This window comes from Mauremys reevesii, linkage group 2, assembly GCF_016161935.1.
Source record: "Mauremys reevesii isolate NIE-2019 linkage group 2, ASM1616193v1, whole genome shotgun sequence".
In the NCBI taxonomy this organism is placed as follows: Eukaryota; Metazoa; Chordata; order Testudines; family Geoemydidae; genus Mauremys; species Mauremys reevesii.
Window position 1 is genome coordinate 181,606,356 of NC_052624.1, and position 16,906 is coordinate 181,623,261.

General features: G+C 39.6%; 1 protein-coding gene across 7 annotated transcripts in view; it reads left to right on the forward strand.

The window, feature by feature from the left end:
- The window catches only part of CDKAL1 (CDK5 regulatory subunit associated protein 1 like 1), a 653,139-nt gene that overhangs the window by 351,763 nt on the left and 284,470 nt on the right, over positions 1–16,906 (forward strand). For all 7 annotated transcript variants that reach the window (XM_039521853.1, XM_039521854.1, XM_039521852.1 and 4 more), the window contains exon 10: positions 5,584–5,750. In XM_039521853.1, coding sequence (XP_039377787.1) covers positions 5,584–5,750 — 167 coding nt within the window. The remainder of the gene's footprint in view (positions 1–5,583; positions 5,751–16,906) is intronic.

Genomic DNA, 16,906 nt, shown 5'->3' on the forward strand with positions numbered 1-16,906 from the left:
CCAGACTGTGGGGAAGATCAATGAGGTCAGCAAATCTGCCAATAAGCGCAGGACCCACCACCGTAGAGGAGGAACTTTGTGACACAACCCATACTCTGTGTGAGCTGCAAACTATTCCCTCAGAAATGGGCATATTCTGTGATAGAAAAGGAATGACTGGCTGTGAAATGGGCTGTTGAGTCTCTCTGATCTTACCTCATGGGAAATCCATTTAAGCTTGTCACTGATCATGTCCTTTTGGGATTGTTAAACACCATGAAAGACACAAACCCCTAGCTTATGCACTGGCATGTGTCCCTCCAGCCTATGCCTTCCAAATTCAGCTTAAAGTGGCAAAAGCTCACCAAATGCTAATTATTCCCTGCAACTTCTCCCCAGAAAATAAATCTTCTGGCCCTAGTTCCCTAGGTGCCATCCCCCATACAGGACAACAAGGCATTAAGGAACTCCTCTGGGCTCAAGCAGCTGTGTCCTGCCACACCTGCAAGGCCATGTATAGGCTTGAGGAGGAGCTTAAAAGGGAAGCAGACCAGCTCACTTGTTGGCAGACCAGGGAAGAGAACAGACCTTCAGCCCTCAGTGTCTGAGGAAAGGGCTTCACAGACATAGACTTCCCTGGAGTGATCTGACCAGAGAGTCAGGTTGAAGGAAGAGGCAGACCACAGAGGCAGAGTGACTATTAGCAGGAGACTCCAAATGGTAAGAGAGCTGCAATGCCATATCTAGGCACAAGGAGGAGGCAGCAGTGAGTCAACCCCTTCATATCTCCCCAATTTCCCAATACAATCTAGATCACCCTCATCTTCAGGAGGTGTGGGCCAGTAGAAGGTGAGAGCAGACCACTGTGCTCCTCTTCAACAACAATACAGATAAGTGAAAATACACAACTGTTGAAGGTAAGAGCTGCTGTTGGGCCTGCTAAGAAACCATAAACTGTTTGGCTATTATTTACCTTGAGTCTCATCGTTTCATAGAAAAAATAGATTGATTGTTACTTTGACACTATTCTGTAATATATTATGAGCAGACCTGCAATAATTTGAAATGCATAAAGATATCTTTATATTTTCTACATTAAGGTCTTGATTCAGCAAGGTCACATTGATAGCCTTAAACACATGAGTAGTCCCACTGAAGTCCAGGTTAAATGAGTGCCTAATATGGGTATGTTGTAAGTAAACTAATGATTTCCCCCCCCTAGTATTGTCAATGAATGGGGAGGGAAGAGGGGTGTTTCAGATAATTGAAGAGAATCAGGGAACTATGTGGTGTAAAATCAACCTGAACAATGAGCACATTTAAAGTTAATTTCATTTCACAAGGCTTTCTGTCAATATCTGGCTATAAAAAGGCTGAAGTTCAGCCAATGGTGAATTCTAAAGGCATGAGCAGGAATGGCAGCTTCAGATTGATTGTGCTTGAGTCTGCAGGCAATTTTTAACTAACATTTAAGTCAAGCCTCTTCTTGGCAGATGGTCTTTGAGATTTCTGTGGTATTATAGTGAGAGAGGTATTTCTGTGGTCTGTACGGCACTGCAGGCTGCTAAAAGAATTCTCTGTTGGAAAAGGAAGAGCAAGGTCAGGCAGTTATTGAGAAGAGTATGAGATCTACTGAGAAAGTCAGCGCTAGGGGTCTCCCACTGTGACAACCTGCAGAGAATCACACTGCTGGAAAAACCACTATGGTTCACATTTGAAAAATCTCACAGGAAAGCTTTTAAAAAGAGATAAGAAAAGTGAATGCTTTTTGGTACTCTTTTATCACTTTTCTTACCAGATAACAGCGTAAATCACCATGAGATTCACTGAAGAATTGTTAACTGATAGCTACGATTTTACAGATCTAATTTTCAGTTTGAATCTATGGTGTTTTGGGGGGTGTGGGGAGCTTTGCTAGTTATGTCTATTTACACTAATTATTGGATATCATCCTTGCATGACAGAAGAAGCAGATAGTGGTGAGTAAATAGAAGAATTAAAAAAAAATTATTAGCTGGAATTTTTCCAGTTTAGGCAGATTAGTACAGTGGGAACAGATGCATTCATTCCACCCCACGAGAGAGAGAGACAGACAGACAGACTTAGGTATCATTTATTCAAACTGATAATGCTGTATATAACAATCAGCACAAAAAACAAAGTGATGTTTTTAGATCTGGAAAATATGTTGAAGACAGTTCAACTTGTATTATTGGGGAAAGAAGATTTCTAGAAATAAATATATAAAATGGAAATATATGGCCTATAACAATAACACCATTAGCTATGACAGAGTTCATTTGGACTAAGTAAATGAGAGAAAGCAAAGTCAAAACTCAGGCAGACATTTCTGCAGTGCCTGTTCATTATAGTGAAATGTTTTGTTGGGCACAAAACATCTTTCATTTAGTATTCACCTTTTATGTTCTCATACATTTTTCCATTCAGTCATCTCTACTTACAGGAGAGCAGAACTATGAATCCAGCTGTTAAGGTTACTGTTTGTGTTAGGTGCGGGTGCTGGAGCAGTGAAGGGGGAGAGGGAGGGAGAGGGGAAGAGCTGTGACCAAAGACTGATTTGTAATTATTTGGGTATAACGATAATGGAGTTTAAGATCTGTAATGTGTTCAAAGAATTTTTTTCTCTGCCCTTTGGATCACATTTCTTTCTTAGAGGTCAGTTTGCTTCTACTAGCACTAAAATTACCCAGATAACGGCATGATGGATGACCTAATGAAGTGAGCATTCAGTAGGGAAAAAAATAAATAATGCACATGATGAGGCAATGTGTTTAAAAAGAGATCTTGAGCAGCACTGGGGAATGTTGCTTTCACAGAAGATTTATTTTTTGTGAAGAAAAAAAATAGTATAAGAAACAAATAAGAAGGGATCATATTCTCCACTCCCCCTGTTTGCCTTAAGTTGGGGGACCTGGGAGGAACTTCTGTGCCTTTCTTGAAATTGAGTCCTGGCCTTTGAGTCCAGAGGACTAGAATGAACATTTTAACAGATCCTTTTAGTATTCACTCCAGAGCCGTGACATAGGAGCCGAGCTTTAGGTTGATTTACCCAGGTTGTATAGATTTCAAGGCTTAGGACTCATAATAGCCTTCATGATTTGCTTATCCTTTTTGGAAGGCTGAAATTGGGGAAAGAAGGTTTTCCTAAAGTACAGTATTTTTTTCTACATTATATATATGTTTTTGCCTGTCTGAGCATGGATTATGCCCATTGCCTTTTATTCAGCACCCTGATCGCAGAGCAGTCAAGACAGTTATTCCTGTTGTTGCTGATTTACTGTTACAGCTGCTTCCTTTTCATGTGATTTAATTTGAAGTATCAGCCCACCAGGGGGCTAATAGTCCCACCTATGCAGCTTTAAGAGCTGGTGGTTGTTTTCCACCTGAATGTTATTTCCATTCCTATTCATAGACATTCTTTCTTCACATTCATCTGGCAACAGCAAGGCAGTGTTCCAGCAATCCTCTTCAGAGGGTAAAAACATGGAACAATTTGGATGGAAAAATTATAAATTAAAATCAATCTGATCACTTTAAAATGTTCATGTTGTTTTGGTGAATGCCAGCAACTGGAAAATAATGGCTAACGTCCTGTTTTTGTACCTCGTTTAAGATTTTTATTTATTTATTTAATGTTACTTTATTCATTTTTTCCATTGGTTGCACTATACATATGATTTTTTTTTAAACAGGAAAGTAAACCTTTGCAATAGCTTAGCATTGCTTGATGTGAAATATATTGCTAAAAATATTAGCAACTTCTGTAAAACCAATAGTGAGTGTGTATAATATATTTACTCACATTGTAAAACTCTTGAGACATTGGACTATAAAGTTATGCTTGAAAGTGTGATAACACCACTGTGATATGTAGGTACATGTAATGGAATGTTAGTGGGTGATGGCTGCATAGCAGTGGAAAAACAACTGCAAATAGGTTAATCAAACTTTTTAATATCTGATATCAAACTTTTAAAGGTGGGCTGTGAATGTGTGCAGATGCTATTCTGAAGGATACATTCAGGTGGAAAACTTTTACAGGATTTTTTGTAAATGCCTAACTGCATATTTGCATAGAGGACTGTGTTCCAATGGATATTTCAGCGTTGTTGTCTGATAGTTTTGACTGTGTTGTGCATTAAAAAGCATTGTTTATGTTGAACTGAAGTATGCTGGAGAGAACCATCTCAATACCGCTTCCACCAGGATACTCACAAAAACAAGAAGTCCATCTCATGAAGCTATCCCAGTGGGCAAAATTTTAAATAAAGCATTTTTGGTTTATATTGTAAATTGTTTTGGTTTTAAATAATAAATAGTTCTAAAACCTTTTTAAACAATCAGAGTTCAGTTTGACACTCAGCACAGACTGTTGTACCTCTCTTTCAACATAGCGTGAGTTAGAGAGCAGTATTTTGCTTTTTCTGTTTGCATCATAGTCTTAACATTATTTTAAATAATGTTTTTGTTTGTATTTTCCAAATTAAAATGATTAAAAACATTTAAATTTTATGAGGTTTAGCTTCCTCTGCCAGTCCAGTTGGAGCCACTTTGAAACCACAGTCATGTGGCTTCTAATGGATGGAACTGTAGATGTGACTTTTTTCTTTTCTTTTCTTTTCTTTTCTTTTCTTTGTTTCATTTCCTGTAGTAGAAGCTTAACTTTGCACTGAGTTAATCATAGTCATCTAATTGATGCATAAGAAAATGTCCCCCCTTTTTAATTAGCTTATTTCTTCAGCAGCTTCATTTCTGCATTATGAAAAGGTTGAGGTCAGGGACAGACTTATAGTAGTGGCCCATATGAAGTCTTTTTCATTTCAACTGTTATTAAAGAGTGGCACAATCTTTACTCTCTTTGGGCAGGAGAATGTTGTTACCAGATTTCAGTGTTCAAGGGCAAGACTTTTTACAATATAAATTGACTACACTACTTCCTAAGATCTGATTGATAGAAATTAGAGTATTAACTGCCAGGAAACAGGTTTTTGAACTACTATTTAGCCATCCTACACTGACTACCCTTTCAATGGAATAATTTAATATGTCATTGCTAACAGTATAATTTAAAGAATGCAGCTTGTAATAGTTATTCCAGGTTACATGATAATCACCACATTCAGTAGTTGGCTTGTTAGAGCCTTAACTACTCTTGGCCTTTGCAGGCTGTTAACTAACAGTCAGTCAGTTAACTGCTAGTAATGGTCATTAGCATGGACTGATTGCTTGAGCAGCATTGTTTGCCCTTTTTAATAAACTAGATAGCCTCAAAGATGGGAGTGCAGTAAAAGTCCAAATTGAGTTGCTTTAGAGGCAGCACAGTATTAATCATTGGCTGTGAATGTTAATCACTCCACAGCCATGATAATTTACAGCATTGTTGTAGCACTCTGGTGCTCATAAAATGAACTTAATAACCCACCACTACCCATGGGATAAGCCTTCTTTTTTTCTGCAATTGAATACTCAGCCTGGCTGCATAATAGTCTTGAGAAGTACTGCATTAAAAAGGGTGAGCAGCTGTATGATAAAATAAACAGCTCTGAAACAGATTTGTTAATTATCTCTTTCTTTTATTCACAGAGGGTGTTTGTGAGATATGGCTGACCAGCGAAGACACAGGGGCTTATGGCAGAGACATTGGCACAGATCTTCCTACACTTCTGTGGAAGCTGGTTGAAGTTATTCCTGAGGGAGCTATGCTGAGACTTGGCATGACAAATCCTCCCTATATTTTAGAGCATCTGGAGGTAAGTAAAAAAGAGAATCATTTACATACTGACATAGATATTAACAAATCAAGTCAGTGTAGTATCCCATGTAGAATGATAAGTGTTTCATTTTAGACGGTTAGTAACTTTTTGTAGTCACAGATTATAAAAAGTAAATTTGTAGAATTAGGCTTTAGATGTTAAACCATTTGTCTGTCATAGGAGATTGTCCAATTATTCAAATATCCAAATCTTCTTGAGTATGATAATATTATTGTGGACTCTAACTGAGCAACTTGAGGGTAGTGATGTTTGGATTTTGTTTTCATAATCAGCCCTTTCAATAGCTAGTAGAAGAGGTCATAGCAACCTATGGATCCTGAGTCAAAATCTTCCTCCCATTTGTATCTCTCAGAAATACACTGAGAAAAACTTGTATTGCTCTTAGACTCAGCATTGTGTTCATAAGATGGCAAACATCAGGATGAAGAATAAAAGTGAAAATATTGCCCTGTGAGTATGCAGGGCTCCCATAGAGAGCAATGGGAACTTTAAAAGTTTAGTTAGAAAAGAACATTTTGTAACAAAATAAATCAGTGAAGGCAGAGTCAATATGTTGAAGAAGGGATGTGAACTACAAATATACAGGTAGCAGGAATTGAGAGAATTCTCTAAAGAATTGTACCTGGTGACAAAATCAGAGGGGTAGCCATGTTAGTCTGGATCCGTAAAAAAAGCGACAGAGTGTCATTTGGCACCTTATAGACTGTTATGTGACAAAATGAATTTCCTGAATCTCTTGTGAATTGATGATGGGAAAAACCTAACATAAGGGAGCAAAAGTGATTTAGAAGTCTTATGCAGTCTTCTGCAGTCTGTATCTCATCAATACCCAGATACAGCTACACATATATGAAAATAAATGGCAGGTGAACATCTAGCACTACCTCAAATATTATAAATGAAGTATTTCCACTTGTGGTTCCTTAAAGCATTGAAGCCCATGTTTATTTAACATTGTGCCCAGTCAGCTCTTCCAAGTCCTGAGGAATAGAGAGTGAGTCTAACTGCCTTGATTTCTAAAGAAACTGTATACTAGTATGCAGGATCTTTCAAGAAGTGTCTGTTCCACAAGAATATAAAGGAATAGCTTTGTGGTTTAGGAACATTGGTGGCTGTTGAAGCATGAAGGTCGATAGACATAACTGACAGATAAAGTTGCACTCAGTTACTGTTTAAAATAATGAGTAAAGATGCTACTGTATCAATCAAAACGGGATAATGCCTATCGTGAGGAGCCTCAGTTGTCTAAGCATCATTTTGGGAATAGACAGAAACTCTAGAATTACAAGTTTCATCCTTCTTATGTGTACCATGCAAGTGTGGGATAAGACCATAAAATGAGTTTGATTTGTTGGGCACCTCAAAGATCTGTTGTCAGTTTTTATAGGAGCTGGTATTTGCATGTTGTTTCTGGCCTAAATCTTCTGCCCATAGTCACTTTTGTGTAATGATGTGTATGCTGGTGTTTTCCACCCACTCCAGAGGTAGATGTATTTAAGTGCTGATGTATGTACGGTATATTCCCAGTTATCTGAATTTCCTTTATTCAAAAATTCTAATTATTCGAATCCACATTGTGTCCCCCGTGTAGCACTACAAATCACAAGCAATACATTCACATGAACTTCATGGTATACTACATTTACACAAAATTCATGATACACCAGCGTAGCTGTGTACTCACTCAATGACTACAACATTGTGTCAACTTCAAAGTGCATCTGCATAATTAGTTGTATTCATAGCAACATAGTAAGTGCTCCTCCCCCATCATGGAGACTGGGACATGGCTTCCCAGTGACCAGCATGACAGGGATCTCACCCACACCACAATCAGCACTGAGGGGCCGCATCCAACCACAGCCCGAGACAGGCAACCTGGGCACCAGGACAGTCACAGGGCAGCGAGGTGTGTAGTTGAGGGGCTGACGCACAGAGTGCCATCGTTCCCAGCTGTACTGGAAGCTTTACTGCCTCCCAGCCTGCAGTTAGAACCCAGATCAAAATAGCACTTTTGTTTATCTGAACACCTAGTTATCTGAAGGATATTTGGCCATTTGGATAAATGAGGGTGTAATGTATAAGATTTCTGAAAAACTTTAGAATCCTCCAAGATGAAATATTTCCATAAACATTTACATTGATATTACTTATGATATTATGATTGTATCTTTATTACAGTGTTTCAGATTTATTAAATCAGTTGATTTAATTTGCAGAAGCTATGGTCAACATATACCATAGGTTTAGAACATCAAACCTAATAATAAAAGCAGTATATTTGATCGAAACAGATCAAAGTTATTATATTTCATATTTGTTTTCGGAACAAGCACAGTTTCCAAGAGTACACATTTAACATTTATCAGGCACACACATAACTTCTGGCTTACACATTCAGCTTGTAATGTGTTATGGGTGTGTAACTAGTAATGACTAAATGGTAGCACTGTAGGTCAAATGCAGCTTTAGGCAGCATGTTAAGGCAGCTTTGAACACTCCTCAGCTTTACCCTAGGTATCTCTGGCAGGACGGTTCATTGTACATATCAAAGCTGGTAATCATAAAATATATAAATAAATGTTGATAAACGCAAAGTAAAAGACATTGGAGGGAAACATTTAAACTACTCATATGCTTTACAGGTTCTAAATATCACCTCAGGAAAAGTGAGCTGAATGTCACTGTGGACAGCTCAGTGAAGACTTCTAAACAGTGTATCAGAAAAGTAAATCAGATGTTCAAATAAATAAGGATTGGGATGGAGAATAATTCAGAAAATAATATATTGCCATTTTATAAATTAGCAGTATGACTGCAGTTCTGATCAACCCAGCTCAGAAAGAATATTGCAGAATTGCAGCTGGATCAGAGAAAGGCGACAAAAATTATTAGGGGCATGAAAAGAAATCTTTTATTAAGGGAAATTGAATAAGAGGAGATGTGATTAAAATATATAAAATAATGAATATTATAAAGAAGGTAGGTTGGAAGTTTGCGTTCTCCCTATCCCAAAAAAACAACAATGGACACACAGAAATTAAGAGGTGGCAGATTCAAAACTGATAAAAGGAAGTACATTTTCACACATGTAATTAAACTGGAGTTTATTACCTCAAGATATTGAGACCAAAAACTTAGCAAGGTTCAAAAAGGAATCTGACATTTATATGTGTAACAAGATATTCAAAGTTATCATAGTTAATACTACATTTTTTTGGAAGAGATATTAAACCTCATGCTTCCGGATTTAAGGCAGTCTTTAACTACTAGGAGTTAGAAGGAGAGCTACTGTGGAGAAGCAGATGATTTTCTGACATCTACCTATGCAGGGTTTCTTGAACCGTCCTTTGAAGCATCTGGAGTTGGCTGCTTTTGGAGACCACAGTTCTGATTTAGTATGGCAATTCCTATCTTCCTGTGACATATTTTCAAGTACTTGCAGGGGTGGGTAATGGGGGGGTTAAAAGTGCTTGCACACTCTGTCTCGTTTTCTGAGGAAAAACATTGGTCTTAATGGAGAGAGAATCTTCCATGTATATATTTCTCGTGCTGAATTGCCAGTAATAATGTGTATATAATTACCTAGCTAGAATAAAAACACACACTTGGTTTGTATTTCAGTTAAAGCTTGCATTCTTTTGTGTAAAATACGTTGACTTGTAATCCGTATGATTCAATTTAGCACTGACAAGGATTAAAAACAGCCTTTCCCAGTACTACTGTAAAGCATCTTGTGACTGTGTGTTTTGGAGGCATTTTGTTTGGGTTTTTTGTGACTTCTGGTATCAGTTCAGGGAACCCAGCTCACTGTTCATCCTGATACAATTCCCTAGAGTTTATATGGGTCAGTTAACACTGCTGCCAGGATACTTACCCTAATATTGGTATCTCAATCTGTCACTGCCACGTAGCACATTGTTCACTTCCTTTTAAGCACTGTATTGATTATACAATTGCTTTATTGATTTATAAGACATCACACAGCTTGGCATTGTTTAGCTAGTGGATTTCTTTTGTTCGTGAGATTCAGGGATGTGGTATTGCTTATGACCCATAAGCATTATTTGAGGTTACAGATTCCGTAGTCACTTTGTTCCCTGTCTTTTGAATTCACTCTCAGACCACACCAAAAAATGTGCTAATTGCTGAAGCTCTAAATGCCATACAGTAATTATTTTTTTATTTGGTATTTTAAATCATGGATTTTGTGACATTATTTATTTTAGCATTGAGTGATGGGATTTTCATGTGGTGGTTTTTGTGTGTGTGTGTGTGACACAGAAGCCTTATTCAAAAACCTCCAGTTGGTTGCTGTGTCAATGGAGGTGCTTGAAGATTGAAGAGAATACAAAGTCCTTACCCATTACCCAAGTTGTATACTCATGTTGGCTGAAAGAGCTGAATGTTTGCTAATCCTGTGGCCTTGTCTTGACTAGGAAATCAGATGCTTTTTTCCCAAGCCAGTTAGTTTGAGAATAAGAATATGTAAATATGTACACTTTACATAGTCAAAGTGCTAAGAAGTGATAGATTTTATTATTACTATTCTTTATTATTAATTCGGTGTGGACAAATGAAAGCTAATATCCCTGGAAGAAAATAAACTGAAAAGCAGATCCTTCAATAAGAGGTAGAGAATAGGACATCACTGAATTAATTTCTGTTTGAAGTAGAAAAACATCCAGTCTTGATTTTAAAATTGCCAGTGATGGAAAATCTATCACAACTCTATTACAATAGCTCTATTACACTCAGTGTTAAAAAAATGGTCTTATTTCTAGACTGAAGTTGTCTATCCTCAAATTACAGCTATTCAATCTTATTATGCTGTTGTCTACTAGATTGAAGAGCTCATTCTCAAAGTTTTGTTCCCCATGTAAGCATTTAGATTGTGACCAACTCACTCCTTAACCTTCTCTTTGTTAAATTAAACAGATTGAGCTCCAGAAGTCTATTACAATAAAGCATGTTAGTAGTACAGAGCCTCTAGCAAATGTCACAAAGATTGATGAAAGAGATAAGGATGACATGACAAGAAGTCCTGTCTTAACCGAATTGACAGTGCTATAGCAAAGGGCAGTATGCACTAAACTTTTGCCCTGGGGGTGGCCTAATTCCTTTTGACCCCTGAGTCCCCAATAGAAAGGTTCTCCTAACCTAGGTCTGGGGAACCAAGATGATTTGCCTGGGGGAACCATTGGTTCAGCAAGCAGCATTGCAGCCATCTTCTAAACATGCACTGGTGGAAGTGGCCGTGTCACAGGCATTGTTAAAGAAAACTTATTATTCACCTAACAAGGTTGGAAGGTTTGAGGATGTGAACTCTCTTTTTTTCAGTTGGTTAAGAAGCATCATAAATCTTTGAACTGAAAGCAAGTAGCTAACTGGCTTACTGAGCAAGATACTTATGCATTCCACAAACCAACCAGGATTCAGTTTAAAAGAAATAAAACAGTTGTCCAGAGCAACCCAGAGGATTCAGGGGGCCTGGGGCAGGGCTGGGTCTTTGGCGGCAATTAAGCAGCGGGTCCCTCTCTGAGGGAAGGACACGCTGCCGAATGCAGCCAAAGAATGAACTGGCGGCTGTAGAACAGCCTAAGTGCCGGCGATCGCGGCCTTTTTTTTTTTTTTTTTTGGTCCTTCACTCGCTCTGAGTCTTGTGCTGCACTGAAGGACCTGCCACCGAAAACCCGGAGCGGCTCGCGGGGCCTGGGGCAAATTGCCGCACTTGCCCACCTCCTCTGGGCAGCCCTGCAGTTGTCTCAGATGTGGATACACAATGGCAGGCTGATTGGATTGACATGAGTGCCTTTGCAAAATACAACAGAGGTTATAAGTACATAACTATGCCTCTAAAGTGTGAGATTGAAAGACAAGATTGGTGGGGAGGTAACTAAAGCTTTTAAAACAATATTCATTAATGGGAAAGTGCCTCAAAAGCTACAGATGAATTGAGATAAAATAATTTAAACAATGCTGAGGCCTATAAAGGCAGCTGTCTAGTCAGCCAGCAGCACAGGACCCAGGGTAGTTTGAGTGGAGATCTGTTGGAAGAAAAGGGAGGAAACCCCTGTTCCTGAGGGTCTGTTCTTGAGGGTGTGTATAATTGTTTACTTGTTGGTTTGTTGTTGTTTTTTTTAATTTGTAAAGTCTGGGGTGGGCTGTGAGAGAAGCAGAGCACTTGATCACAACTAAACCTTGATTAAGGGAGCAGAGCTTCCCTCATCAGCAACCCTGTAAAGGCAGCTAGCCAGCCAGCAAACAGATCTGAAAATAGGGGAGTTTGTAAGGAGAGTTTGGGGGAGGAGGTTTTTTGTGTGTTTTGTTTTTCTTTCTTGACAGGAGCTTAGGAGTGAAGGCTATGACAATTACACAGGCAACAGTGGTAGTGACCTGAGGAACAGACTAGACAATGAAGATGTTGGATGTGGACACTGTGTGATATATGTTATACTTGAGAGAAGGTACCTGAAAGATGCTTCATTTGTATGAAGTGCCACCTCATAAATCTGGTGGAAGAGGAAATCCAAGGTTTGCAGATGCAGCTGAAAATTATGGTTGAATTTCAAAGGGGAGGGAAGGAGAGAGGAAGCTGATACGAAACCTCAAGATGCTCAGATGCAAGCTGGACTAGAGAACTGTGTGGTTAGACTCCTGAATGAAGAAGGTGGCCAGTGGAAGCATGTGAATACAAGAATAAGGGAGAGGAAAAGACCAACCAGCAAAGGAGAAATAGAGACAAGGAATGGGTTTGATGAGTTGGAAAATGAAGGGGAGAGGCAGGCAGTAACAGAAGATGGGAGAGTGATGAAGAAAATGGTGGCTAGTCCTACGAGAGGAGAGGAAGAGACAGTGGAGATGGCCAGAGTTTGGACCCCCAGGAGCACAGAGGATGACTCGCAGAAGATTGCAAGTGAGAACAGAAGACAAGACTTGCAGCCAGAAAGAATAGAAGGGGAGAGGCCAGATAATTGCACTGACACCAGAAAGAGGCAGGTCTTCGTGAAAGGCTTTGGAATGTTCAACCACCGGGAAGCATTCACAGATAGAGAACTGTTCTCATGGCATGGGTTCCATGTGAGCAGGGAGTGAAACAGACTTCTGGGATGGAGGTTGGCACAACTAATTAAAATAACTTTAAACTGGGAATTCAGAGAAGGCAGTTGGAAGATGATTATGTATTCTCCACTCCTGGTTCTAATATTGGGAGGAAAATCAAGTAAAAGAGGATACTGCAATGGAACAAGGAACAATAGAGGGGTTGTAGAATGGACAACATGAGGAAAGAGAGTTCCAAAACCACCAACAGGAAGAGTCAGGTAGGTAATATTGGGAGTAAAATGAATGTACCTGTTTGAGTGAGAAATCTGGGTGAAGCCAAGCAGAAACAACTAAGGTGTTTATATACCAATACAAGGAGACTGGATAACAGAATGGAGGAACTAGAACTACTGGTGCAGGAAGGGGACTAGATAGTATAAGGATAACGGAAACATGGTGTAATAGTAGTCATGACTGGAATACAGATATTAAGAGTTATGTGGTATTGAGGAAAGACAAATAAAGGTAAAGGGCTTTATTGCCTCAGGTGAAACCATGAGGCAGAGCAAGGGTGGATGGGCAGACCAACGGATACTACTACTTTCAAAAGCTCTGACTCCGGATGTATAGCACATGTCTATAACCCTCAGTGGAGTACAGATAGGAACCATACATCTCAAAGAACCTCCAGTTACAGGTAAGTAACCTCCTCTTACAGCACCAGAAGAAGCAAATACAGTAAACAACCTCTCCAAATCTTTTGTGATCTGTTTGCCATTTCTCCAACTGTCTCTTATTTATACCCAAAAATGTTATTTTGTTGACTGAGTCAATGTTTTAACCTTAATCTAAGTAGATAATGCTTTTTAATCACACTATGCAAAGAAGTTTTGGTTAATATCATTCAGGAGTCTGAAAGCTGCAGTCTGTCAAATATCCTGTTGGCAGTGTGAGCACCTTTGCTTGACAAGTAATTTGCTCAGTTTTATTTCTCTGTCTCTCAAACATTTATTTTTGTTAAGTTTTCTATAAAGGCCTTCAAAATCCAGTTTAAATGTACATCTGGCTATTTGCCCATTTGTGTATGCATACACACGTGTTTATGCTTTAAAAAGTAAGAGAACCATATGAAAACACCTTTAAGTGGAGAGCTTGTGTATACTTAGTGCTGTTTTCCCTACACTTTTATATTAACAGAATTGTCCTGCTTCTTTGTTTGACTGTCAAAATTGTTACCAGATTTGCCCGTTACCTTGGGGTATGCTCATTTATTCAGGTTACTCTTTGGGGAAGGAGTGGAGGTTCTGTAATTCTGTCAATGTACGGCTTGTGTCACTTGTGTTTTCATATGGAGCTCTACTTCTCCCTTCTTCAAGTCCCCTCCCAGTGGAGCTATCCTGCAGGACCTATGTTCCCTAGGGCTGGGTTTCTCCAGCCCCAGAACTGGATGAGCACACACCCACCCACACATACATTAACAGAGCAAGTCTGAGCGGACCGGGTCAATCAGCACTGTCAAACTGACCCCTTAATTGTCCTTGGACTCACTGGGCTAGAGGAAGCAGCACTTTCAAGCTATTACCCTTATGCGTTCCAGATTCAGCACGTCTCTATCCCCACTCTCACATCACAGTTATACTGGCAGTAACCTACTTGATGAGCAAACCCCACAGTCTTTTGGGAACTGCAGGGATCTTTAGCTTAGGTAAAAGAAGTGTTGCTGTAGAGTGAATGGGGGAAGCTAAAAACACAAAAGAGTAAAGTTCAGCGAGAGAGAAACAACCAACTTAACCATAAAAGTTATTTATTGAATAATAGTGATAACTACACAAGGAGGCTAAACCAACATAACATATGTTATTAAAGGTTAATACCTAAAGTAGAAAGGAAAACAGAGAGAGAAAGAGGGGGGAACTCACCCACTCCATGAGGCTTGAACCGGTTGGGGTTCCCAGGTGATGATGGTAGCGGAGGGTCCTGAGGGCTGGAGACAGGCAGAGTCCCCAGCACGATCAGTCAGGAGAAGATGGAGTTCCAGTGGAACTGATGCATAGTTTGGATCTAAGCATCAGAACCCTGACTAGAGGGTGTGTAGGGATTTTTGTAGAGAAAATACAATAGTTCACGGGAGAACACTAGATTTGTTTATAGGTAAGCTGATGACTCAAGGGTTTTTTTTAGTCTAGACAACAGGAGCTGATCACTCTTGGCTATGGGTGGTGTTTTCTTCCAGGGAGCTCACAATGCAACTAGGCTGCTTCAGCATTTGGATATCAATTAAGGATTCATTACTAGAATTGGTCTGATAACTGCTGAGCTGGCTGTGTGCAGGCGTAGGTTCATTAGCATCTGGAGCAGAGATTCCCAGGTTGCAGTCCTTCCCTGCTTTTTTCTGGTCCCAGAGTTCAGTGCGATTCTCTGTTCTCCATTCTGTATGTAAATTGAGATGTCCCACTGTCCCATCTTTCATGCAAGTGAGGCTAGGTGAGTTGTCTCTGCTTTGCATTCTGTATGCTAATGGAGATGTCTTAATCTTGTCACCTCCCAACACCCTTCACTGCTCTCTGCAAGTTTTTTCCTCTGATGGGTTTTGGGTTAAGCAGGGAAGGGGGGTGTCTTTGTGCATTGTGCAGGAGGTCAGACTAGATGATCATAATGGTCCCTTCTGACCTTAAAGTCTATGAGTCTTTCATGAGCCAGGCTGGATACTGCACACTAGTTCCCCGAGAACACAGAGGTGTCTGGTATCAAAATAAAATACAGTTTCTAGACTCTTACTTAAATCTTCATCAAATTAAACTACAGGGTTACATGTTTGATTGCTTCTTTAGACCAAGGACATTTGTCATAGGTTTATTCCCCACTTTGAACTTTAGCGTTCACAAGATGGGGACCTGCATGGACTCCTCTAAACTAAAATCCTAGTTTAGATCTGGTTCTTGTTGCCACCAGTCAAGTTTTAAGTGTCTGACACACTCCCTGTTCCCCCAAAACTCTCCCTGGGGAACACAGATTCAAACTTGAATCTCAACACAAAGGGAAACAACCATTTCCCCCCTCCCCTCTCCTAGTGCTTAGGAGAGATACCTGGATTCAAATTCCTTGAATCAAAACAAAGAGGGATTCACTTTTCCCCCCTCCCCTTCCCCTGAAAATCCAAACAAGGGAAGAAATCAATCAAGTTCTAAAAAGAAAAGATTTTATTAAAAAGAAAGAAAGTAAGTACACTATCTCTGTAATACCAGGATGGAAAAATATCACAGGGTCTGACTTATAAACCAAGAGAGACTTCCCCCTCCCTCCTCCTCAGAATAATCAGTAACAGCAAACAGAAATAAATAATTTTTCCAGCAAACATACAATTGCAAATGTAGAAATCAAATTATAAGACTAGTCCGCCTTTCTAATACTCACTAGACTGAATAGAAGAAAATACTTCAGGAAACTTGGAGAACTTGAAGAATATGTCTGGCCTCTCTTAGATCTAAAAAGAGAATGACAATCCAAACAAAGGACACAGACAAAGCCTTCCCTCCACAGAGATTTGAAATTATCCTGTCCCTTGATTGGTCCTCTGGTCAGGTGTTCATCAGGTTACTGAGCTTGTTAACCCTTTACAGGTAAAAGAGACCTTAACCCTTATCTGTTTATGACACGCCCCCCAAATCGCAGACAGTGGGGGAACCATACTGGTGGTGATTTCCTCCTAGAACTTTAAAATAAACAGATTAATAAAACACATGCACTATTACATATACTACTAAGTATGTAAACAACAAGCTATTTGACATTCAAGAACACTTTTTAACCATTTGACTGGACATACTTGGCAACGTCCTTGCCCATCCCCTCCCAGTGGAAGGACTTCCCCAACCTGTCTTTGGTTCTGTTCACCCCGAATGACCACTGGGATGATCATGAGCCAAGCTTAAGAGCTTTTCCTGGTACTTAGTTGGAACTACCAACTGTTTTTGAGGATGCCAGCCTTCCTGGTGTCGACCAGAAAGAATCTCCTTATATAAAAGTTCTTGTTCTACAACAAACTGGTTTCGGTTAGACGAGTTGAGAGGCGGTGGGTTGCTCCGTGC